Source organism: Hyaena hyaena, unplaced genomic scaffold, assembly GCF_003009895.1.
Source record: "Hyaena hyaena isolate Hyena2069 unplaced genomic scaffold, ASM300989v1 scaffold_174, whole genome shotgun sequence".
In the NCBI taxonomy this organism is placed as follows: domain Eukaryota; kingdom Metazoa; phylum Chordata; class Mammalia; order Carnivora; family Hyaenidae; genus Hyaena; species Hyaena hyaena.
In genome coordinates this window covers 1,931,625-1,958,513 of record NW_024080806.1, presented here as the reverse complement: position 1 = coordinate 1,958,513, position 26,889 = coordinate 1,931,625, and the positions used below count along the sequence as shown (strand labels likewise).

Sequence of the window (26,889 nt, the reverse complement as noted above, 5' to 3'; positions counted from 1 at the left end):
TCACAGACTGAAACAGGCTCCAGGCTCTGAGCTGGCAGTCAGCACAGAGCCCGACGCGGGGCTCGAACCCACGAACCGCGAGATCATGACCTAAGCGAAAGTCGGACGTTTAACCGACTAAGCCCCCCAGGCGCCCCATAATATTGACAATTTTTTTAAATGTTGAGTAATCCTGCAACCCCTAAAAAAATGAAATCACTAGTCAAAAATTTGCCACCAATAAAACTTAAGACGAGTGAATTCAATGGTAAATTCTACCACAACTGGTTATCTACTGAGAATAAAATCAAGTTATATCTATATTCCAAACTATCCACAATTAACAATTTGAAGTATACAGACACAAAGTGAAAATCTTTAAAATTACATCACAGAAAGAAAAGGTATTTGCAACCCATTTAACTATCAAAACATTACTACCCAGAATGTATAAAGAAGTCCTACAGTCCAACAACCCAATAAAAATCAGAAATGGATAGGTGGTATGAATACAAAGGGGGGAAAAAGGATTTTAAACATGAAAAGATGCTCAAAGTCAGTCATAATGATCTGTAAATTGATTTACCAAACTGTCAAAACATACAAGTTTGGCAAGGCATTGGGGGGGGGGGCCAGGTGCTTTAGGAAAAACAGTCACTTCAGTATACCGCAGGTAAATGTGCAAAATCCAAAGAAAACGCAGTCTGGCAATATTTCTCAAAATTTCAAAAGCATTTAACCTTCAACCCAGTAATCACAGTTCTGGAAAATTAATAAAACAGAAATACCTGCTTACATACAAAAGGACAAGTCTACAAAATTACTCATGCACCATTGTTTTTAACAGCAAAAGACCAGAAACAAAATATCTACTACTGACTATTGCTCTCATTCTGCAGAATGAGTGTGCTTCCTATATACCGATTTGTATAGAAGACTTCTAGGATATACTGGTAAGTGGGGGTGGGGAGGAATGTAGCATAGTACAAATCAAATTAAGAAAGTGGAATACAGGGTGCCTAGGTGGCTCAGTCTGACTTCAGCTCAGGTCATGATCTCACAGTTCGTGGTTTCAAGCCCTGCATCAGGCTCTGTGCCAAAAGCTCAGAGCCTGAAGCTGCTTTGGATTCTGTCTGCTCTGCCCCTCCCCTGAACATACTCTCTTTCAAACAAACAAAAAACTGTAAAACACAAGCAAAAATAATGCAACTGTTTAAGACAACCAAAGGATGGGGTCCAAAGTGGCACAATTAATATCACTGAATACTTCATCTCTTTCCTGCCTGTAGAACGCGGACATTTACAATGTGTTTTGGGCGACGGTATCTGTACTACCTTAAAAGATCTCTCACGGGAAGAACATAATTTAAATGGGGGGGGGGGGGCGCCTGGGTGGCTTAGTCACTTAAGTGGCAGGGCTCTGGTCATGATCTCACTGTTTGTGAGTTTGAGCCCCCTGTCAGGCTCTGAGCTGTCAGCACAGCTGAGAGCCTGCTTGGGATAGAGAGAGAGAGAGAGAGAGAGAGAGAGAGAGAGCGTGTGTGTGTGTGTGTGTGTCTCTCTCTCTCTCTCTGTCTCATCAGGCTCTGTGCTGACAGCTCAGAGCCTGGAGCCTGCTTGGGTGGGTGGGTGGGTGGGTGTGTGTGTGTGTCTCCGCCCTTCCTCCCATCTCTCTCTTTCAAAAATAAATAAATGTTTAAAAATTTATTAAAGAAAGAGGAATATAAAAACAAACACTGGGGAATGAGTTGGATAGATTTTTTTCTATGTATGTCTTTATGTATTTTTTAATTGTTTATTCTAGTAATTTTTAAGCAGTAGGAAGAACTCATCAACTTGTATATGCAATACACTTAAAAATTCATTCATATGAATAAGAGAAAACAAGTACCCAATAGAAAAAGTGACAGAAAGCATTACACACACACACACGAAACATTTAACTTCTTTTACATAATCACAGGAATGCAGTTTAAAGCCACAATAACATTTCATTTCCAACAGACCAGCAAAAATTGAAAAGCCGGACAATGCTATACGTGGAGAGGTTTCATTCAAAATTAGTGGGGAATAAATCAGAACTACCACTTCGGAAAAGTTAGACATCATTTAATGAAACTGAACATGCACATGCCCTCCCAGTGGGTCTGGCAATTCCATGACTAGTATGCCCAGCCAAGAGTACTATATACACGCACTTGAAGATGAACAAGAATATTTACAGCAGCACTAATTATCATAGCGCGATGTTGGAAATAACCAATATGTTCATAAAGAATAAAACAGATAAGCATAAAATCCATTTATAATATACTCTTGTAGTAAATCACTATACACTATACTTCAATGAAAATGATTGTATTACTGCAGTGGTTCCCAAAGTGGTGATGATGCTTAAGTGGGTTTTTTGATATATACTGAAATGTGTCATAATTTGAGAGATCTACATAACTCAGTAGACTAATATCTACTACATGACTAATGTGTAGATGAAATATCCCTTCAAAATCCAAGACAGATGAATGGGTTTTCATGTCACAGAGTTTGAGAAGTTCACTGACAGGACTTCAAATTTTACACTACAGCTAACCTTTAAAGAAACTGTTATAGTTTTCTTTGATGCTCTTCAAAACCTAACTATTTTAATAGGTTACTAAAACATTGCTCCCTTCCCTAAATTCACAGTTGAGTTGAATCTGGATCCTCTTCATATACTTTATTTTCTTTTCTTTTTAATGTTTATTTTTGAGAGAGAGAGAGAGAGAGAGAGAATGAGCAAGGGAGGGGCAGAGAGAGAGGGAGACACTGAATCCGAAACAGACTCCAGGTTCACAGGGCTCGAACCCAGGAACTGTGATATCATGACCTGAGCCAAAGTCAGATGCTTACCTGACTAAGCCACCCAGGTGCCCCTTCTTCGTATACTTTCAACCAGAACAATATATTGCAGCAGACTGAACGCAGAAGCAGACATGAAACTGAGACATTAAAGGCATTTGCAAAAATGTAAAAACAATACCACTCATCACTAATTTTTCTGAAAAATAGTTTTTTCATTAATATTTATGTTAAGATAAAATAGGCTCATTATTATTCAGAGGTACCAATAAATACACCAATAGATGCCATATCTACTATATTTAAGATCAATCAGTTTTAATACCTAACACGATATAATCCATATAAACAAAAGCTCTATAGGATCCTCAATAGTTTTCAGGAGCATAAAGGAGTCATGAGACCGAAGAGTTTCTGAATTACTGAACTACAGGCACATGCTGCAACACTGATGAATCTCAGAAGCATAATGTTTAATTATGAAGTTCAAAAGCAGGTGAAAGTAAACAGTATGTTAAGAATATATACATAAGTGATAGGGGCGCCTGGGTGGCTTAGTCGGTTGAGCGTCCGACTTTCGCTTAGGTCATGATCTTGCGGTTCGTGGGTTCGAGCCCCGCGTCGGGCTCTGTGCTGACTGCCAGCTCGGAGCCTGGAGCCTGTTTCTGAGTCTGTGACTCCCTCTCTCTGTGACCCTCCCCTGCTCACGCTGTCTCTCTCTCTCTCCTAGAAATAAATTAAAAAAACATTTAAAAAAAAAAAAAAAAAAAAAAAAGAATATATACATAAGTGATAAAACTGCACAGAAAGGCAAGGGAATAATTAACCCCAAATTCAGGATGGCCACAGTGATGAGGCAGCAATACACTGCTTCTGGGGAGGGGCGCGCGCGCACACACACACACACACACACACACACACACACTATAGCTTATAAAGTACTTGTGATGTCCTGTTGAAAGTATATCTGTGCACTTAACTTTTTTTAACAGTACATGTAAATGGTATACTTCACAACAAAAATGTTAAAAGGAACAAAGGAAGTACCTACTCTCCTAGAAGGAAAAACTCAAAACAATGTCTCTGCTCAATTTAATCTATAAATTCAATGTAATCACAAACAATATCCCAATATCCCAAGATTTTCTACAGAACTTGGAAAGATGGTTCTAAATTTCATCTGGAAGAAAAATGCAGAAAAAAAAAAAAAAAAAGCCCAAAGCTTTCTTTTTCACAAGAAAGTACCAAAATGTATTACAAAGCTAAAATAATTAAAACAGTGTGGCAGTAGCTACATGGGTCAGAGTTTAGACACCAATTAAAAAAAAAAAAAAAGATTATGATCCAGCCAAAATACTTCACTTTTTAATCATCTAAGGAAGAGAAAAGTTAAATTAAGAGGTCATTTTCAAGGTGGAAAATTAGTAGGATATTAAAGAAATACTGTTAACAGCCAGCTGACAGCTAGCAGGGAGATGAGGCACACCCTTAGATAGTGGTAATTAAAGGTTACAATACGTGAGGACAATTTAACCGCTTTCTCATGGGGAACCAACTCTTCAGAAATACACCACGGCTGGCACAGGATGCACTGCCTGTGACGACAACAAAAATAACTAGAGCATTGTTAGTTGTTGCAAATAACTTGAAAATAAATGTCCACCAATAACAAAGGACTCGTTTGATAAAGATGCCATTACCTACTGAACTATACTAAGTAGACAAGATACCACATTTATTTAACAAACACCAGATCTCAAGCGAGTTTTTAGGCACTTTGGGAGTTTTAACTCATTTAAGCAACTATGTTTGGAGTACAGGAGATGCTTTTAATACAGCTCTTTGTACGGAGAACCGGCAACATGCGGGCAACTGTCCTGAACACCCGGTTCTCCGTCTTCCTTAAAGTTACTGCGCACACTCGGTCGCTGCTCACTTCAGCCGGGTGAGTCCTTTACCGATGGGCGCTCTGCGTTCCAGAAGGGTTTTCCAACAGAGACCTATGCTCACAGCGCTAAGGGGCAGGGCTGGGTCCCAAAACTCCTGCGTCGGCTCCCCCCCAATCTCAGACCCTACGCGTTACACGCACCCCCCCCCCCGACGCTTCTTCAGGAGCACACCCGCGGGCCCTTGCACCACCGACGTGACCACAACAGCATCGTACGCGCTCTCACCACTTTATCACATATTTTTTTCATGAACCTTTACCTCATTGGGGGGGAATAAAAAGGGGTGACAAGGCAGGAGTATTTAATTTTTTTTTTTTCTAACAAATACTGACGACGTGAAACTTGAGGATTCGCAAAGTGCTCCACTCAACCTTTGAGGCTAACGCGCCGTGTTCCCCTACCAAACGCCGCTGGGGGGCCGACCCGGCGGGGGGCGTGTGCACGGACGCAGCCACGACACCCTTGTGCCCTCCCCGTGCACAGACCCCTCCTTCCAGAGCTACGTTAAGAAAGGGTCGCGCGCACTGCCGTGGATTCACACGGAAGGACGGAAGCCCGAGATGCAAACTGCGCACACAAGCCTTAAATTAAAAAAAAAAAAAATCCGAATCCCCAGACCGAACCGCGTGAGCAAAAGCCTGGACCGAGCGTGTATCATCGCACCGTCCGCGACCACCGAGCCGTCGCCCGACAGGCAGCTCAAGGGACGCGCCGCAAGAGTTGGGGACTTTCTGGCTCCGAAGGGGAAAGGGGAGTCCGGAAGCCCCCCCCCCCACGTGTCAAATGCTGACGTCGCGGCGGCGAGCCGGGGCCCGTCAGTCCGCAGCCCCGGGAACGGCCACAGGTGCCCCAGGGCGGGCCCCCGGGAAAACCACCAGCCCTCCCGCCCCGCCCCCGCCCCGAGCGAACCCGCCAGGAAGCGTTAGCCGCCCAAGGTGCGAGAAAAGCAGGCGACGTCAAACGCTAATTAAAACCGGGTCTGAATGACAATAGCGAAGCCCCAACAAGCGTCCGCGAAAGCGTCCGCGAAAGCGCCCGCAGCGCCGGGAGCGCGGCCGCCCTTCCTCCCCGCCCGCCAGGTGCGCCCACCCGCGCCCGCCCCGCGGAGGCTCACCTGTCTGCGGGGCTGCCGCCGCCGCCCCCCGGGAGCTGAGCGTAGGGTTCAGCCTCTTCCCCATGCTCGTAGCCGCCCGCTTCTGCACACAGGCGCTTCCCCTCTCGCGGTCCCCCGCGGCCGAATGTGACAGGTTACTTCCGGGCCGACTGGCAGCCCGCCGTGGCCGGCCGCGTCCCCGGCCGCGGACCCGCCGGCCCCGGGATCTCCTGAGGGAGCCGTCGGCGCGCCCCGCACAGGCTCTCCGCAGGCGAGCCGCGCGTCCTCCTCGGCACCAGCGCCCGCAGCGCCCGACGGCCCCGGCGCCGCCGCGCTCCGCAGCCAAATGTCGCTCTTGCCACAGAAGCTCATAGAAGGGGACGGACACCGAGTCGCGCCGCTGCCTGAGAGAACATGTCGATTACCTCAGGCGCTGAGGCGGGAAACCGGAAGTAAAACCCCTGGCCTCGGAACCGGAGAGGTTGGGAGGATTTAAAAAAAAAAAAAAAGAGAAAGTGAAAACTGAACCGTAGTGAAAAGCAAGAGCCAATCACGGAGGAGGAGCCGAGGCGCAGGCGCGGGATGCAGCCGGCGTCCACGCGGCGCTCGCCTCTCCCGTCTGCGCAGGCGCGATGCTGCAGCGAGCCCTGGGATTGGAGGACGCAGTCCGGCGTGCGCAGCCGCGGGCGGGGCGAAGCAGAGCCCGGGGTCTCCAGGCCTTCGTGCGTGGCCGGATGCGGAAGACGTTCCCGGGAACATGTCCGGCCGCCATGATGGGTCTGGGTGTATTCCAGCCCCTGACCCACGTTGGGCTGGAATGTTTGTGTCCCATCGTGTCTCTTGAGCGTGCAGTGGAGACACTTATTTTGCCTCAAAGTGACGTTTATAAAACCTTGTAGTTTAATAAACGTTAAGTCCCTAAAAATAACCTTAAAAGTTAAAGTGTTAATCTTAGAACTGTAGTTTTACCAGGTTTTTACAAAGGAAAGGTTCAAGACACGCAGATGATGGTGAACTACAGGCAAATCCAAAGGACGAAGGAGGAAAAGTGTTGTTTTATAAAAGGAGGAAGGTGGGAGAGTTGGTTGTGACAATTCATTGGAGGAGACCCAGAGTTCAGGGTTGTGGTCGCTTCTCGTTGACTGACCTCTGGCACTTTCTCATTGGCTGGGTTGTCTGGAGGGAGAAAATCTTCCTGCTAAGGTATGTAAAATAAGCTTCCGGGAGTAGTGCTCATGGAACCCTTCATTGCTCTCTGACTTAATTGAATTAGGTTTCTTTTCCACTATCACACATGTAATATTTAAGTGCACATAATTAAATGCAAATTTAAGTGCACGTAATATTTAAGTGCATGTAAAGTTTTTTGTTTTTTTTTTAAATGTTTTATTTATTTCTAGGAAAGAGAGAGAGAGACAGCGTGAGCAGGGGAGGGTCAGAGAGAGAGGGAGTCACAGACTGAAACAGGCTCCAGTCTCTGAGCTGGCAGTCAGCACAGAGCCCGACGCGGGGCTCGAACCCACGAACCGCGAGATCATGACCTAAGTGAAAGTCGGACGCTCAACCAACTAAGCCACCCAGGCGCCCCTAAGTGCATGTAAAGTTTAAGTGCGTGTAATATTTAAGTGTTTTCCCTTCAAAAACACTTCTACGTGGTTATAAGGGACCACATATAGCATTAATTCTACAAATGAGAGAGATTATGTACTGCAGATACTTACCAGGAACCAGGCACTGTGCCACATGCTGGGACTAGATTAATTCAATAGCTTTTAACCTCCCATTCTTTCAGCTCAGGTGGTGATCCCAGGGTCCTGAGATCGAGCCCCACACTGGGCTCTGTGACGACAGTGCAGAGCATGCTTGAGTCTCTCTCTCTCTCTGCCCTTCCCTGGTTCATTCTTTCTCTGAATAACTAAACTTAAAAAAAAAAAAAAAAAAAAACTTAAAAAAATAACAGCTTTTCCTGTTTACTCTGCTCAGCTGCTAAAGCACTAGGATTATAGTTGTGAACAAGCTAGACAAGCACACTGCACATAATGGAACTTATTCTAGAAGTGGATAACAAACAAGTAAACCACCACCACAACAAAAATAGAAATTCATTTAACAGTACTGCTCTGAAACCAAGCTGGAAATGGGTTGGAGGCTAGCGGCCAGGGGCAGAAGAGGCAGAGCTGCAAGATCTCACTGAATAAGCGACATTTGATGTGAAAGCTCAATAATAAAAGCAGACCAAAGAGCAGCCCTTGAAAGATGTGGAGGAAGAGCTTTCCAAGCAGAAGGCAAAGCAAGTACAAAGTCTGTAGAAATGAAACTAAGTGTGTTTAAGAACTAAAGAGGATTGGATGTAGAAACAGAATGAAATAGAATATTTTTAAGATACACAAAACCAAAATGTACAACTCCCTGATTTAACACAAACCAAATATTCATAAAATGACACTCTGGTCAAGAAATAGAACATTCTCTAAACCTGAGAAGCTCCATCTTGTGTCAACTCCCAATCAATACCTACCCACCTTCCCTACTATAAAACCTAATCACTAATCTAATTTCCATAATCATCTCTGCCTTACCTTTCTTATTAGGTTTAATGCCTGAACACACACCCCTAAACTTCACCATTTACTAGTTTTGCAGTTCATGTAAACTGAATAATTTTGTATCTAGTTTCTTTGGAGTAACATGGTTAGTGAGACATGTTTTTGTGGATACTTATTCTTTCATTTTCATGGCTATACAGATGTGGCTATAACACATTTTCTTTTTCCATTGTATTATTGTTTTAATGTAGGTTCTGTGCCCAATGTGGGGCCTGAACTCACAGCCTTTAGATCAAGAGTCTCATACTCTACTGATTGATCCAGCCAGGCACTCCTCCACTGTACTGTTGATAGACATTTTGATTGCTGGCAGTTCTTGGCTATTATGAATAGTTCTGCTTGAACATTCTTATTCATGTCTCTTGGTGCACATGTGCATCACTTATGTTGGGTATATACCATACTGGACATAATTTAGAATTGTTTCAGCAAGTATTTATTCCCTCCCTCCTTATGGTGTTGGCCAAGTTTATTTCTCTACTCCATTGTTACTGCTCTTAGTCATGTGAATATTTTTGGCTGATAGAATATTAGTAGACATGAAATGAGCAGGAATATTGAATATCCATATATAGTTCATTTGGCTCTTAAACTCAGGTAATGCACAGAAGGAGACCATGTCTCAAATAACTGCCTTTTCAGCCTCGGCCTTCAGAACAAACTGTGGAGTAGATGTGAATCCAAGTTGCAGCATTAACCCACCTTAGGTTCACAGAATGTTAGACCTCCTGAGGACTGCTGAGCATGAGAATGCTGTTGTCCTTAGCCACTGAACTTCGGGTGGTTTAGTATGCAGCATTACTGTGGCAATAAAAAAGATGAATGTCCAACTTCAGTAATATAATGCCAAACGTTTTGCAAATTGGTTTTACCAAGTTACATTTTCACAAGCAATGCATGAGTATTCTAGTTGCCCTACATTTTTCAAACACTTTAAGTTTATTCGGGGAGGGGGGGCAGGGAGAGGCAGAGAGACAGAGAAACCCAAGCAGGCCCCACACTGTCAGAGCAAAGCCTGACACAAGGCTGGAATGCATGAACTGCAGGACCATGACCTGAGCTGAAATCAAGAGTAGTAAGATTAACCAACCGGGCCACACAGGTCCCCCAGTTGCCAACACTTTTTTAGTTACTCTGGAGGGTGTATTATGGTTTGAATTTGCATGACTTCCAACTTTGTTCTTTTTCGTACATGTTTAGGCTATTCTAAGTCTTTTGAATTTTCATATAATTTTAGAATTACCTTTTCTATCTAAAAAAAACCTACTAGAATTTTGTTTGGGCTTCTGTTCAATATATAGATCAATTTGGGGAGAATTACCATCTTAATATTCCATCTTCATGAACATGATATCTCTATTAGGTCTTTTAAAATTTCCCAGCAAGATTAAAGCTTTAAGTGTACGGGTATTATGCACAGTGTTATATTTACCTCTATATTTTTAATGGTGTTTAAAAATTTAATTTACAATGGTTTGTTGCTGGTATATGAAAATACAATTGATTTTTCCATATTAATCTTATACTTGCAATTTACTGAACTCAGTAATTAGATCTGATGGCTATTTGTGTGTGTGTGTGTGTGTATCTGTGTGTGTGTGTTAAGATTTTCTAAGACAAACATGAGTGCAAATAAAAATACTTTTATTTACAATCTATATTTTTTCCTTATTACATCATGGCCTCTAATGCAATGATGAAAAGGTGAAAACAAACATCTTTGTGTATCTCTGATCCTAGAGGAAAAGCATTCAGTTTTTGATCATTAAGTATAATGTTGGCTTTAATATTTTACATTTTTTTAGGTTGAGGATTTTCCCTTTTATGCTTAGTTTTTGAGACTTTTATCATAAATAAGTGCTGAATTTTGTCTGCATTTATTGAGATTATACAGTTTTCTTTTCTACCCTATTAATTTGGTGAGTTACATTAATTGATTTTCAAATGTTAAGCCAACCCCGAGTTCCTGGGGGTAAATCCAATTTGACTAGGATGTATTATCCGTTTTACATATTATTGGACATGAATTGCAGATACTTTGTTAAGAATTTTGGCATTTACATTCATGAGAGATATTGGTCTATACATTTTACTTTCCTTGTAATACTTTTTGTTATCAGGTAACTCTAGCCTCACAGAATTAGTTGATAATTACTCCCTGTTTTAATTTCCAAAATACTTTCATTAAATTTGGTAATATTTCTTGCAAAAATGTTTAATAGAATTAATCAGCATAGTCATCAGTGTCTGTTCTTTAAGATTTTTAAGTATTCTTTTTACTGAGAATATAGAGTTATTAAGGATATTTCAGAGAAAGATAGCTCTACCAATATTACGGTCATACCAGGATGACTGTTGACATACAGCTGTGACTCCCTGAGAAGGAATAACAGACGACTAATTACCTATGGAGAAATAGAGATCACAAAAATAACCCCGCCCGTCACTAAACAAATAAGCAAATAACAGTAGCAAGACCCAAAGGGAGAAGGGAAGACCAATACACAGAACTGGAGAAACTTATTTTCTAGATTGTATCAGTTTTTAACCAAAATTTATTATGTGTGAAAAGAAACAGAGAAGTATGACCTGTACCCTGAGGGGAAAAAAGCAACAGAAACTCCTGTGTGACTAATCTTGGACTTAACAGAGACTTCAAGTAGCCCTTTGGTTTGATATATTTAACAAACCAAAGAAAAGTGTGGTAAAAGAAATCAAGACATGACAATCCCACATAACATAGAGAATATCAAGAAGAAATTATTTAAAAAGAGGCAAATGGAAAATGTGGAGTTGACAAGTATAATAATGGAAATAAACCCTAGAGGGACTCAACAATAGACTGGAGCTGGAAGAATTACCAAATTTGGAGATAGACCAATAGAGATTATGTAAACTGAAAAAAAGAGAAAAAGAATGAATAAAATGTTACACCTCACAGAAATGGGAGACAACATTGAGTACATAAATATGTGTGTAATGGGAGGACAAGGAGAGGAGAAAAAGAAAAAATATTTGAAGAAGCAATGGCTGAAGACTCCCCAAATTTATATAACAACAACAATAATACATCCAGGAAGCTCAATGAACTCCACATGGGATGAATTCAAAGAGATTCACAAACACACACATCATAGTAGCAAGGCTGAAAATCAAAGCCAAGGACAAAATTTTGAAAGCAGCAATAGAAAACTAACTTGTCACTTACAAGTGACACCTGATCAAATTAAAAGCTGACTTAGCAGAGCTAATGGAATCAAGGAGGCAGTGGGATGACATACTCAAAGTGATTAAAGGGAAAAAATTGTCAACCAAGAATCTTATATCCAGCAAATGTATCAAAATGAAACTGTCCCAGATAAGCAAAAAATGTAAGATTATGTTGTCAGCAGATCTTCCTTACAAAAAATACTAAAGAATTCTTCAGGTTAAAACTGAGTGACACAAGATGGTAATCTGAATCCATGTGAAAAAATAGAGACACTGGTAAAGTTAATTATAATTAAAGAAAAAAAGTATAAATGTATATTTTCTCTTTTATTCTCATAATTTTAATTCACAGAATAGTATGTATATAATATTGGGCTTGTAACATATAGAAATGTAACATACACACACACACACACACATATCTGCTAATAAAAACACGAATGAGGAGGTGGGAGCAAAGCTGTATTTGACTAAGGAAATGACAACAGATGGTAGAGTAATAATTATAGCAATATATTGTTGGGTTTTAATATTAATAACAATAATACCACGAAAGGTGGGGAGGGGGGATTAGAGGTATATAGGGATTGCACTTCTATATATTTTTAGAATTAAGCAAGTATAAATCTGATCTGATTCTGATGAGATGTATATGGCAAACTCTAAAGCAATAATTTAAAAAGCAAATAAAATTAAAGAAGTAAAAATGATACAGTAGAAAATGTTCACTTGAAAACAGTAAAGGAGGAATAGAGGAATGAATAAAACATGAAGTATAAAAAAACAGTAAAATGGCAAACTTAAATCCAGCTGTGTCAATAACATAAAATGTGAATGATTAAACAATCCAATCAAAATGCAGAGATCTATAAAATGGATTAAAAAATGATTCCACTGGGGCGCCTGGGTGGCTCAGTCAGTTAAGTGTCTGACTTTGGCTCATGTCATGATCTCAGAGTTTGTGGCTTCAAGCCCCGCATCAGGCTTTGTGCTGACCGCTCAGAGCCTGGAGCCTGCTTTAGAATCTGTGTCTCCCTCTCTCTCTGCCCCTCCCCTACTTGCCCTATGTCAGTTTCTTTCTGTCTTTCAAAAATAAAAAATATTTTTAAAAAATGATTCCACTATAAACTGCAGCAAACTTTGGATTTAAAGACATAAATATATTGAAAGTAAAAAGATGGAAAAAGGTAGATCGTGAAGATAGCATCCATAAGAAAGTGAAATGGCTGTATTAAGACAATATACTTTAAAACAGAAAAAAGATTACTAGAAATAAAGAGAAAATTTTTATGGTAAAAGAGTTAATCTCTAAGGAAAATATAATATAGGTATCACCTAATAACAGAACTACATAATACATGAAGCAAAATTTGCAGAAATGAAAGAAGAAATAGACAAGTAATAATAGTTGGAGACTTCAACACTCCACTTTTGATAATGGATAGAATAAATAGATTATCAATAGAAAACTTGAAAATTATAACCCAATTAGACCTAATAGACCTCTATAGAACACTCCACAACAGAATATACATTCTTCTCAAGTGCATGTGGAACATTTTACAGAGTAAGCAATATATTAGGTCATAAAACAAGCCCTATTAAATTTTATGTGTTTCTCTGAGCACAATGGAATGAAATTAGCAATCCGTTTCCAGGAAAAAAATTAGGAAACTTATATGCATGTGGACATTAACACACTCCTAAGTAGCCAGTGGATTTAAGAATAAATCAAAAGGGAATTAAAAGACTTATTTTGAGTTGAGTGAAAATTAAGACACTAACTGCCAAAGTCTATGGGATGTAGTAAAAGCAATGCTTGTAGAGGAATTTATACCTGTAATGCCTATATTAAATAAAATCTTAAGTCAATGATCTAACCCCTACCTTAAGAAACTTATAAAAGAACTAAGTTTAATACAAGCAACAAGACAGAAATAATCAAAGTTAGCACAGAAATTAGGAAAATAGAGAATAAAATAACAATAGAGAAAAATGAAATCAAGAGGTGGTTCTTTGAAAATATGGACAAACCTTTAGTGAGACTGACCAAGAAAGAGAAGATTCAAATTACCAGAATCAGAAATGAAAGAGAGCATTAACAGAAACCTTACCAAAATAAAATAGGTTATAAAGGATTACTATACACAACACTGGGGAAACAAATAAGGTAAATTGGATAAATAGATGAATACACAGACATACTGAAATGCTACTGAAAATTGACTCAAGAAAAAAACAGCCTAAATGGAACTCTTAACAAGTGAAAAGATTGAATTAGTAATTTAAAAATATATATCCACAAAGAAAAGCCCAGACATGGTGCACCTGGGTGGCTCAGTTGGTTAAGTGTCTGACTTCGGCTCAGGTCATGATCTCATGGTTTGTGGGTTTGAGCCCTGCATCAGGCTCTGTGCTGACAGCTAGCCCAGAGCCTGGAGCCTGCTTCGAATTCTGTGTCCTTCTCTCTCTCTGACCCTCCCCCTGCTCACGCGGTCTCTCTCTCTCTCTCAGAAATAAATAAAAATTTAAGGAAAAAAAAATTAAAAAAGAAAAGCCCAGACACAGGGGGCTTCACCACTAAATTCTATCAACCATATAAAGAAGAATTAGTACCATTTTTCAACAAATTTTTCAAAAAAAATAGAAGTGGGGAAAACATTCCCAACTCATTTGATGAAGCATGAATAGAAATGCAAAAACTCCCAACAAAATATTAGCAAACTGAATCTAGCAACATATAAAAAGAATGATACATCAGGAATACTGGGATTATCTCAGAAATACAAAGCTGGTTTAATATAAAAAAAAATCAATGTAATAAATCATATAAATAACAATAAACAAAAGTCACATGATTCTTTCAATAGATTTAATGAAGCATTTAACAAAATCCAATATGCTTTATGATTTAAAAAACCCACCCAACAAACTAGGAATAGAAAGGATCTTCCTTAACTTGATAAGTATATTTTATATGATTTAGAAGGCATTTTGAGAGCTGACTCTACTTACCTTTCCATCCTCATAATCATATTTATATCTGTTTCTGCTTAGGTCTCTGGCCATAGCCTATTTTGTTCTTTCATTTGGGATAAATTCCTCTGTCTTCTCATTTTGTCTGTCTCTGCCTTCTTCTCTGCGTTAGAAAAGCCAATTATGTCTCCTGCTTCTGAAAGTAAGGGCTTTATGAAGAAGAGGTTATGTAGTGCCTGGTGTTTGGTGCTTCAGGGAGTACCTTCTGTGGGCAGTGTTTGGTCCCTGGCCTGAATATGGTAAGTTTTAACTAGGTGTTCATTGGTCTGTCTGAAATGAGACTTGTCACAACCTCCACCAGAACTGAGGGCCTGCAAAACTCATTGGTCAGAAGATGTGGTGTCAGCAGGCATTTGTGCTGGTCTTCTGGGGTAGGAGCCTGCCACCCTGGAACTGAGGCAAGCTTGACTGAGAGGGTCAGTACCACCAGAGCACAGAGTGGGGAGCTTGCTATAAGCATGTTAGGCAGCCAGCGTCAGTGCTGTGCGCTGCTTATAGGTGTTTCTGTATTTACATTGAAGGGTGGGGGAGAGAAATGGTTCCAGCCAACTCCTTTGTTCCTGTAGGGGTCTCTCTGTGAATGCTACCTCTCAGGGACATGCTCCAGGAAAAACACATGCTCTCTCCACTGTATGCTCTGCACACTCTTCAGATCACTGTTTCCACACTGCCTGCCCCTGGGTTACTTGGCTGGCTTCTCTCCAGCAACAGTGCAGTACCCTCTGGGATCTATCTCGGCCAAGCCTACTGACCTTTAAAACTCCAGGATTTAAGTCCCACTGGTGGTAAGAACTCAAAATTTGGCTTCTCTCATTTTCCAAACCAATGGCCATGGGGAAACATTCTCCTTGTACATTCCCCTGTATGTACCTCTCTCTCATCTCTCCCTTCTGTGCCCATGGCTCCCTCCCCTCTACAGCAGGCAGGATCCATTTTTCTCCCAAGCTGCATCTCCACACTTCCTACCTTCTTCAATATGGCCTCTTCCTTCCCTTTAGTTGTGGACTTCTGCCAATATGCAGGTTGGTTTCAGGGATATTTAGGATTATTTGATAGTTATCTAGTTGTATTCATCAGGCAAGGTGAGCCTAGGGTCCTTCTGCTATCCCCCCACCTTCCTGTATCTCTACACTCTTATCAGGAGATTCAACATATGCCCTTCACACTGGATGCTAAAGCTGCCACCAGAACATTTTGGCCTCTTACAGTTAGAGAGCTGCAGGTGAGAAGGGGAGTCACTGTCTTGACAGTTGCAGTTGACACTGATTAGCAGGAGGAAACAGGGCTGTTTTTACACACGGGAATGCCTGTAGACCCAGAGGAGCCACTTGAGTGCATCTTGTGCCTCCCATGCCCATTATAACTGTGAATGAACAAACACAGCAATTCCAATGTATGAATGTATGAAATTATTACTATGGATGCAGACCAGTCAAGAATCCAGGTCTGAGTCCCATCACCAAGTGATACATAAAGACCAACTGAGAGGATAGTTGACAGTGAGGGGAATTTAAAATTGAGAGTGGAGGAGGAAAATGAGGAATGCCCATTGAGCCCGGAGACTAACTATACAGACAGAGGCTGTAGTGTAGCCTATAAATTTTTTTCCAAATTCCTCTTTGAGAGGCCCCTGGTAACAATGGAGGAACTGCTCTCTAAATATGTGTTGAGAAATGGGTCTATGTGGTGCAAGAGTTAGACTGTGGTGGCAACAGAAGTCACATCCTTGAAGAGAACCTGCTATGGAAGCATAATTGACTCATGGACTTCAACTGCCAAACCACTGGACCCCATCATGGCATTCAGGTTTCCTCTAGGATGCTCCCAGACAGTAAGAGGGCACATCAAGGTTACTAGTGCTGGCTCATTCCTACCTAACTCCTACAGTGGATAACTTTTGCTCAGGGACTCTCCATCAGCCTGGCCAAGACTTCTGTATGCCTGCTGCCACCTGAGACTCCTTATATTCAAACCTTTCTTTACTTTTTTTCCACAGTTGTTACATTTATAGCTTCATCTTTAGGTTCTCCCTGCCTATTTCTGTGCTCTCTCCATTTATCCTTTATGGAATTTCTCCTAATAAGTCTCTTAAACATTTAACCCATCTTGGTATCTGCTTCTTATAGGACCCAAATTGGAGCACTCTTCAACAAACATTTTAGACTCCTAACCCTAACTAATTTTAGCATCTGCTTCCCAGAGAACCCAACTAGCACACTTGTGGAGCTTATTAGAAATACAAATACTGGACCCCAACTCTGGGGTACTTATTTTTTTTTTTTTTTAATATTTTTATTTATTTCTAGGAGAGAGAGACAGCGTGAGCAGGGGAGGGTCAGAGAGAGAGGGAGTCACAGACTGAAACAGGCTCCAGGCTCCGAGCTGGCAGTCAGCACAGAGCCCGACGCGGGGCTCGAACCCACGAACCGCAAGATCATGACCTAAGCGAAAGTCGGACGCTCAACCGACTAAGCCACCCAGGCGCCCCTGGGGTACTTATTTTTAACTAGAGAAGATCAGGGCTCAGGAACTACTTTAAAAAATTTTTTAATGTTTATTTTTGAGAGGGGAGAGGGGCAGAGAGAGAGGGAGACAGAGAATCTGAAGCAGGCTTCAGGCCCCAAGCTGTCAGCACAGAGCCCAAGGCGGGGTTCAAATCCACAGACCATGAGATCATGACCTGAGCTGAAGTTCAACACTCAACCGACTGAGCCACCCAGGTGCCCCAAGCAATTACTTTCTTACTGGCATTTCAGGTGCTTTTGTTGCAGCTGAGATTTGATGAGACACTTTTATCAATATCAATGACTCAAAAATCGGTATAAGACCATCAAGCCAATTTAAAAGCACTGAAACGGATTTTTATTAACAACAACCACAACACAAAAGAAATTCCAGCCAAAAAAGCACGTGCTATAATATCAAAAGAAAGGGCAGGGACACCTGCGTGGCTTAGTCAGTTGTGTCCAACTTTGGCTCAGGTCACGATCTCACTCTTCGGGAGTTTGAGCCCCACACATTGGGCTCTGCACTGACAGAATAGAACATGCTTAGATCCTCGGTCTCCCCCCTCTCCCTCTCTCCCCCTCTCCTCCTCACGCACATGCTCGCTCTCTCTCAAAAATAAACATAAAAAAAAAGAGCAAAACTTTTTTTTTAATGTTTTACTTATTTCTGAGAGAGAGAGAGAGAGAGACAGCGTGAGCAGCGGAGGGTCAGAGAGAGAAGGAGACACAGAATCTGAAACAGGCTCCAGGCTCTGAGCTGTCAGCACAGAGCCCGATGCGAGCCTGGAACCCACGAACCGCGAAATCATGACCTGGGCCGAAGTCAGACGCTTAACCAACTGAGCCACCCAGGCGCCCCCCCCCCCCAAAAAAGAGCAAAACTTTTAAGGGCTAAAGATTAAATGAAAACACTGAGGCATGTATAGAGTAGAATTACTGGAGTGCCTGGGTGGCAGTTAAGCATCCAACTTCAGCGTAGGTCACGATCTTACCATTCATGGGTGTCAGCCTCCAGTTGGGATCTGTGCTGACAGCTCAGAGCCTGGAGCCTGATTCAGATTCTGTGTCCCCCTCTCTCTTTCTTCCCATCCCCTTCTCGTGCTCTCTCTCAAAATCAAATAAACATTTTTTTAAAAATGAGGGTTGGCAAATTATGCCCACAGGCCAAATCTAGCTTGCTATCTTTTAGAATAGCTTTGTTGGCACTCCATCACACATGTTTGTTGCTGTATTGAGTATGGATGCTCTGTACTTCAAGAACAGGTTCGAATTTTTGCAATGGGAGTTGTCTCACAAAGCCTAAGATACTTACCATCTGACCTTTTACAGAAAAAAAAAAAAACAAAAAACCCTCAACCTTTGCCATAAAGGCTTAATGAAAATGAAGTGAGCCTAGTGAACCTCGTGAAAGCTCTGGAAACAGACTAGCTGAGTTCAAGTTTTAATTCTGGCACTCAGCAGCTAAGCAGATAGTTTAATCTATCTCTGTTTAAGTATTCTTATTTATAAAATGGAGATAGTAAGAGTACCTACATCATAAGGGGGCACCTGGGTGGCTCAGTCGGTTAAGCCTCCAACTTTGGCTTAGGTCATGATCTCACGTTTGTGGGTTCGAGCCCCACGACATCGGGCTCTGTGCTGGCAGCTCAGAGCCTGGAGCCTGCTTCAGATTCTGTGTCTCCCTCTCTCTCTGACCCTCCCTCTCTCATGCTCTGTCTCTCTCTGTCTCAAGAATAAATAAAACATTAAAAAAAAGAGTACCTACATCATAAGATTAATAATCAAATGTGATTATGTATATAATTTCTTAGCACATGGATTGGTATGTGGTGAAGAATTTTTTTTAAGTTATTTTAATGGATGGGTCAGGCTGACAACTCCTACACCAATTGATCAAATTATCAAAGAGGAAAATGCAGACATAACAAACTTCCTAATTTAATGCAATAGAAATTTTATAATCTATGGAGTATTCTTACCAAAAGACCTGAATCTCATTAAACATCTGAACTATAGATCCAGTTTCCAGTGTACAGAAACTATGGACAACAGAAGAACATGTTAAATGACACTACAGAGATATAAGCAGCAAAATCTACAATGTGGAAAATTCTATAGCTAAAATGACTAGTTTCTAAAAAAATACATTACAAGGGGGAAAATAAAGATGATGAGGAAATCTAGTTAAAAGAGAGATAAAGTAGTATATCAGCAATGCACTGACCTTGCTTACTTTCCAATTTAATACATGGTAAAAACATTTTTTAGAGACAATATAGAAAACTGAAATACTAAGTAGAGTTTTAATATTAAACAATTAATATTTTTTAGATGAGGATAATGGCTCTGGGTTTATATTTTAAAATTCCTTATATTTCAGACATACCTCCTAAAACAAATATTAAATATTATATTATTTTGGATTGCTTCAAAATAATCCAGTGGCATAAAGAATTGGCAAATTATGGACAAAACAAATTTAGACTTGCATTAGCAGTAATTAAAGCTAAAAAAACAAACAAAAGACAAAACAAAGTCAGCATTTTTCTTTCTGACCATGATGGAGTAACTGGTACCAGTCTAGCTTTCCCACTATAAACTTCTGGAAAACTGGTGGAAATATATAAAACAGCTATTTTCAGACTTGGACCAACACAGTCCAAAACTCTAATGAATGCATTTATTGCATCTTGGACAGGAAGGGATAACCCCACATAGAATGATGGTTTTCTTGAGCTGAGGAAATAGATTTCAGTTTCAAGAGGCTAACATGGTTTGAATTTTGAGGATAGCACACAAGGAGGAGAAAGTATGCAGCGAATTTCAGAAATCTTTCCAGGGATTTCATTGATTCTCTGACAGAATCCTAAACTGTGCATAGATAGGGAAAGAGACCCAGAAATCATGAGAAGAACAAATTCCAGGGAAAGACTATCAAGTTCCAGAGCTCACACAGGCTTGGGAAACATTTGAGTTCTGACCTACCAGAGCAGAAAGATCTTATTGAACACAAGGGACATGCAGTAGAAACTTACAAATGCCATAAAATATGTCAGTAGGGATAAAGTAGCCCTAAAGGAAAGCTACTGCACACATGCTCTAGCAAAGTTGAGAGAGAAGACTTGAAGAAATCAGATTGGTCTGCCAATAAACTAACTGCCAACTAGAACAAAATTCAGTACTCTTTGAAGACAACACAATCCAAACCCTCAATAATGTAAAATTCACAATATTCTGCATTCAATAATCATTGAACATTGAACACAGCAGGGAAAAAATATGACTTATGAGGAGAAAGAAATCAGTAAATAGAAATATACTCAGAAAAGACGGACATTGGACTTGGCAGATAAGCACATTTAAATTGCTGCTATAATATGTTCAAAAACTTAAAAAATGAAACAATGAAAGAAGTGGATACTATATTAGAAATCAGATGGTATTTCTAGAACTGAAAAAAATAATATCTAAAATGAACAATTCAGGGCACCTCTGTGGCTCATCCAGTTTAGCACCCAACTTGATTTCAGCTCAGGTCATGATCTTGAGGTTGTGGAATCAAGCCCCATGTTGGCCTCTGTGCTGAGCACGGAGCCTGCTTGGGATTCTCTCTCTCCCTGACCCTCCCCTGATCTCACATGCTTTTTTTCCCCCCTCAAAAAAAAAAAAACTATTTTAAAATATAAATAAGATGAAAAATTCACTAGATGGATTAAATGAAAATTAGACATGGCAGAAGAAAAGATCAGTGAACATGAAGACATAGTAATGGACACTCCACTTAAGTACAGAAAGAAAAATTCTAAAAAATAAAATTCCAGTGATTTTTGAAATATTAAACAGTCCAAAATATGTACAATCAGAATTTCAGAAAAAAGGAGACAGTAGAACATACTTAAGGAAATAACAGTTAAAACATTTCCAAATTTGATGCAAAAATATAAACTCATAGCCTCACAAAGTTTGAAAACAATCCTAAGAATGATTTGTTTTTTACAAACAAAAGCATATCGAGGCACATTATAATGAAATTGTTAGAAATCAATGATAAGGAGACAATCTTAAAAAAGCAACAAGAAGGAAAAAGAGGAAATCTGACAGAAAAAACAAATAACAGCAAAAGACATTTCAAGAAAAACTGAAGTCATAAAACAACAGAAGGACTTCCTTAAAGTAGTGAAATTAATAACTATTGACTTACAAAGCTATATGCGGAAAATGGCAGAGTAGGAGGATCCTAAGCTTACCTCTTCCCATGGATGTAACTAGGTAATACTCACATCAGTGTAAATAACCCAAAAAATGATCCAAACACTGGAAGTACAGACTCTCCAAAGATAAATGTAGTGAAGAAGCTATATGAAAGAGAGTAGGAAGTGTAGACACACAATTAGGAGCCAGACTGATGCACTTGACTGTCTGCAAAGGGAGAGACACCATGAGCACAGAGAGGGGAGAGGATCAGACCCTACACCAGGCACCCCAGGCATAAGAGACCTTTACTGGGAAGATGAATCACCTAAAATTTGGCTTTGAAAAGCAAAAGGGCCTAACTACATAAGCTATTTCGATCAGTAGGGTTTAACACCTGGAATTTAAAAAAAATCAGTAGGCTTGACTCTGGAAGAACCAAAGGGTGATAGGAAACTGAGTCCCTGTCCTTAAAGAGAGAGCACAACAAACAACTCTGCTAACATACAGCATAGAAAGAGCAGTTTGAGTGGTGCAGCCACTCTGGAAAACAGTACGGAGTTTCCCCCAAAAAATTAAAAATAGAACGACCCTACAACCCAGCAATTGCACTATTAGGTATTTATCCAAGGGATACAGGTGTGCGGTTTCAAAGGGACACACGCACCCCAATGTTTATAGCAGCACTATCAACAATAGCCAAAGGGGGCGCCTGGGTGGCTCAGTCGGTTAGACATTAGCTTTGGCTCAGGTCATGATCTCACGGCTTGTGAGTTCTAGCCCCACGTCGGGCTCTGAGCTGTCAGCACTTTGGAGCCTGCTTTGGATTCTCTCTCTCTCTCTCTCTCTCTCTCTCTCTCTCTCTCTCTCTCTCTCTCTCTTTCTGCTCCTGCCCCCACTCACGCGCATGCGTGCTCCTTCTCTGTCTCAAAATAAAAAATAATAAAAAAAAACAATATCCAAAGTCTGGAAAGAGCCCAAATGTCCATCAACGGATGAATGGATAAAGAAGATGTGGTATGTATATATAATGGAGTATTACTCAGCAATCAAAAAGAACGATCTTGCCATTTGCAACTACATGGATGGAACTAGAGGGTATTATGCTGAGCTATTTTAGTCAGATGAAGACAAATATCATATGACTTCACTCATATGAAGACTTTAAGATAGAAAACAGATGAACATAGGGGAAAGGAAGCAAAAATAATATAAAAACAGGGAGGAGGACAAAACATAAGAGATTCTCAAATATGGAGAACAAAGAGTTGCTGGAGGGGTTGTGGGAGGAGGGATGGGATAAATGGGTAAGGGGCTTAAGGAACCTACTCCTGAAATCATTGTTGCACCATGTGCTAACTTGGATGTAAATTATAAAAATATATATAAATTATAGAAAGTAAAAAAAAAAAAAAAGAGTAGCTTGAAAAACCCCTGGGGAAATTTCTTACACTGCTGGTGGGAATGCAAACTGGTGCAGCCACTCTGGAAAACAGTATGGAGTTTCCTCCAAAAATTAAAAATAGAACTACCCCATGATCCAGCAACTGCACTACTAGGTATTTACCCAAAGGATTGAAAAAATACTGATCTGAAGGGGTCCATGCACCCTAATGTTTATAGCAGCGTTATCAACAATAGCCAAATTATGGAAAGAGCCCAAATGTACACTGACTGATGAATGGATAAAGATGTGGTATAATTGTACAATGAAACATTTGCTATCAAAAAGAATGAAACCTTGCCATTTGCAAGGACGTGAATGGAGCTAGAACGTATTATGCTAAGAGAAACAACTCAGTCAGAGAATGATAAATACTGTATGATTTCACTCATATGTGGAATTTAAGGGGAAAAAAAACCCAAGAATATACGAGAGGGGTAGGGGAGAGAAAGGGAGGCAAACCTAAGAGACTCTTAAATGTAGAGAACTGAGGGCGGCTGGAGGGGAGGGAGGGGGGGACGGGCCATTAAGGAGTATTCAGGAGGGCATATGTTGTGATCAGCACTGGGTATTACATCTAAGTTATGAGTTATCAAATTGTACTCCTGAAACACTACACTATATCTTAACTAACTAGCTAAAATTAAATAAAAACTTTTTAAAAAGAAAAGAAAATCCTTTGGGGTATAGAAGAGATTATAGAGGAGCAGGGATCGTTGGGAGACTTCTCCAAGAAAAAAAGAGCTGGCAGTCACCATTTCCACCCACCCACCCCAGCCTAGATACATGGGCATCCGTGAGAATCCGCGCAGAGCCAACGCTCTAACCTAGCTTGCTAACGCCTCTCGCCCACTGCACACTCTTCCGCGGACTCCTCCCACAGCAGAGCAGCACAGACTTTGCTCACAGCGCATGGCCTGCCCCTGTGGTTTCCTGTGGAGCTGTCCACAGCAGAAATCATCCCAACAGGCCCGACAAGTGCGGCAGCGTGCAAGCAGCTCCAACAGAGGCCGGCACCGCTCTCCAGTGACTCCTGCTTTGGAGAGAGAGAACCACACACAGCAGTCTGACCGTGGCCCAGAAGTGGGCTGGGGGCAGACATTTGGTCTTACTGCAGGCCCGGCCCAGCCGCAAAAATGGTTCTCAGGGGACAGCACCGGTAGAGTAGAGTACCCTGCAGTTTGGTGCTGCCACAGCTCTGGCAATGCCTAGTCTGACACAACTCATGCCCCAGGTGGCCCCAGACTCACTAACAAAATAGGGGCCAAATTGTGCCAACAACATGCAAAGGGCCTTTGCAGATCACTGAGCTCATGGCAAACACAAGTCAGCCACAACAGTAGAGTGTACACAACACATGTAATAGGAGGCCCCACTGAAGCATCAGGTTCTGGTGAACAGGGGACACTGCGCTGCAGGGCACTACAGGACCTCTTTTTCATAAGGACACCACTTTCAAGAGCAAGAGATGTACCTGACTTTCCTAACAAGTAGAAAAAGAGAGTTAACCAAAATGAGGAGGCAGAGGAGTAGGTCGCAAATCAGAGCAGGACAAAATCACAACAAGAGCTAAACTGAACAGAGATAAGTAATACGCCTCATAGAGAATTTCTACTAGTGTTCATAAAAATACTCACTTGACTTAAGAGTGGAGAATGTCAGTGAGATCCATACCAAAGAAATAAAAAAGAACTAATAAGAGATGAACTCAATAACGGAAATTAAAAATGCACAAGAGGGAATAAATAGTAGACTATTTATGGATCAGTGACCTGGAGGACAGACTAATGGGAAACAAGCAAGCTAAGTAGAAGAGAGAAAAATAAAAATAAAAATGAAAATAGATAAAAGGAACTCAGTGACACAATGAAGTGTGATAATATTACCGTTATAGGGACACAAGAAAAGGAAGAAAGATAAAAGGGGGCAGATAATTTATTTGAAGAAATAGCCACAATCTGGGGAAGGAAATAGAAATCCAGGTCCCAAAAGCACAGGGAGCCCTCCACAAGATCCACACAATAAAGTCCACACCAAGATACACAGTAATTAAAATGGCAAAAAGTAGTGATAAAGAGAGAATTTAAAAAGCTGCAAGAGAAAAGAAAACCGTTACATACAAAGGAACCCCCCGTAAGGCACGATTTTTTCAGCAGACACCTTGCAGGTCATAAGTGAGCAGCATGATATATTCAAACTGATGAAAGAGCAAAATCTGAAGCCAACAATACTATCTATCCAACAAGGCTATCATTCAGAATAGAGGGAGAAAAGTAGTTTCCCAAACAAAAGTTAAAGAAAATCATCACCACTAACACAATCTTACAAGAAATGTTAAAGGGGATTCTGTGTGTGGAAAGAAAAGACTATAAGCAGAAGTAAGAAAAGTAGAAAACACAAAAACAGTGAAATTAAGTATATCTGTAAAAATCAGTCAAGGGACTCACAAAATAAATGGATACATAAAAGGACACCAAATACCTAAAACGTGGGAGGAGAGAAGTAAAAATTTAGTGCTTTTAGAATCGGTTGAACATAATATGGCCCTCAACTTAATACAGATTGGTATATACCTAAGATGCCATATATATAAACCTAATGGTAACTGCAAATCAAAAACTGGTAATAGATAAGCGAAGAATAAAGAGAAAGGAATCCAAGTTTATCTCTTTTAAAGGCCAGCAAACCATCACAGAAGAGAGCAAGAGAAGAAGGGAATAGAGAAGAACTACAGAAACAAACCCAAAACAAGAAACAAATGGCAACATATACATACTTATCAATCATTACCTAAATATAAATGAACTAAATGCTCCAATCAAAAGATATAGGGGATGGAATGGATAAAAAGCAGGACCCATCTATACGCTCCTTATGTATAGGAGACTCATTTCAGACCTAAAGACACAGGCAGAATGAAAGGAAAAGAATGGAGAAGCATTTATCAAGCAAATGGATGTAAAAGACAGATGGGTAGCAATACTTATACTGCACAAAATGGACTTTACAACAGAGGTTGTAATAAGAGACAAAGAAGGATATGACATAACCTTAAAGGAAACAATCCAGCCTGAAGATAAAACAACTGTAAATACTTATATATATATATTTTTTTATTTCTAGGAGAGAGAGAGAGACAGTGTGAGCAGGGGAGGGTCAGAGAGAGGGAGTCACAGACTGAAACAGGCTCCAGGCTGAGCTGGCAGTCAGCACAGAGCCCGACGCGGGGCTCGAACCCATGAACCGCGAGATCATGACCTAAGCGAAAGTCGGACGGTTAACCGACTAAGCCACCCAGGCGCCCCTACTTATATGTGTTTTTTATATTGTTGATATGTTGCTTGATATATTGTTGATACATTAAATATCAACATGGGAGCACCCAAATACATGAAGCAGCTAATATGAAACATAAAGGAACTAATTTATAGTAATACGATAATAGCAGAGACTTTTAACACCCTGCTTCCATTGTTACGGAATCTGGTCTGGATCACCTGGTGGGAGAACCAAGTGGCACTCGGAGATCTTGGAAGGCAGGTTTATTTTACACCAGTGGGCTCAGAAGAGATCATTCTCAGAGGTCTGAGCCCCGAGCATTAGCAGAGGGAACAATTTATAGCCTGTTACTTCCGCATACCTCATTAATCAGGGACAGGTGTTTTCTTATTAGTTCTGTTGGCCATTTTACAACAGATTTTCCCTATCATTCCCCTCTTTGATGCCCCTTTAAACAGACCTAGTCTGTATTAGAGGGCGTCATCTTTAGATTGTTCTACTGAAGGTGCCCTGCTCTTACCGGCTCCAAATGGGGCCCAGATTAGAGGCAATCAATAGCAGCAGAACATCTGTTCATAAGAGGAAAGTGACGGTTTCCCCAGCTTTCTCTGGTAACCTCTGCCAACCGGACGGCAAAGAGTAAGGACAGCCTATCTTATCAGAATGGTGATTCTGCAAGCTTCTGCCGTGCATAGACCAGCCAGCTCCCGGGATGTGGCTGGAGCAGGGCTGAAGATCCTAAGAATCTAGGACTCTC

General features: G+C 40.8%; 1 protein-coding gene across 1 annotated transcript in view; it reads right to left on the bottom strand.

Annotated features, from left to right (window-relative positions):
* The window catches only part of TASOR2 (transcription activation suppressor family member 2), a 110,496-nt gene that overhangs the window by 82,544 nt on the left and 1,063 nt on the right, over window positions 1-26,889 (bottom strand). Inside the window, exons 2-4 of the mRNA XM_039240397.1 lie at window positions 6,388-6,788; window positions 6,071-6,263; window positions 5,881-6,014 (exon numbers count right to left, since the gene is read on the bottom strand). Coding sequence (XP_039096328.1) covers window positions 5,881-6,014; window positions 6,071-6,263; window positions 6,388-6,788 — 728 coding nt within the window. The remainder of the gene's footprint in view (window positions 1-5,880; window positions 6,015-6,070; window positions 6,264-6,387; window positions 6,789-26,889) is intronic.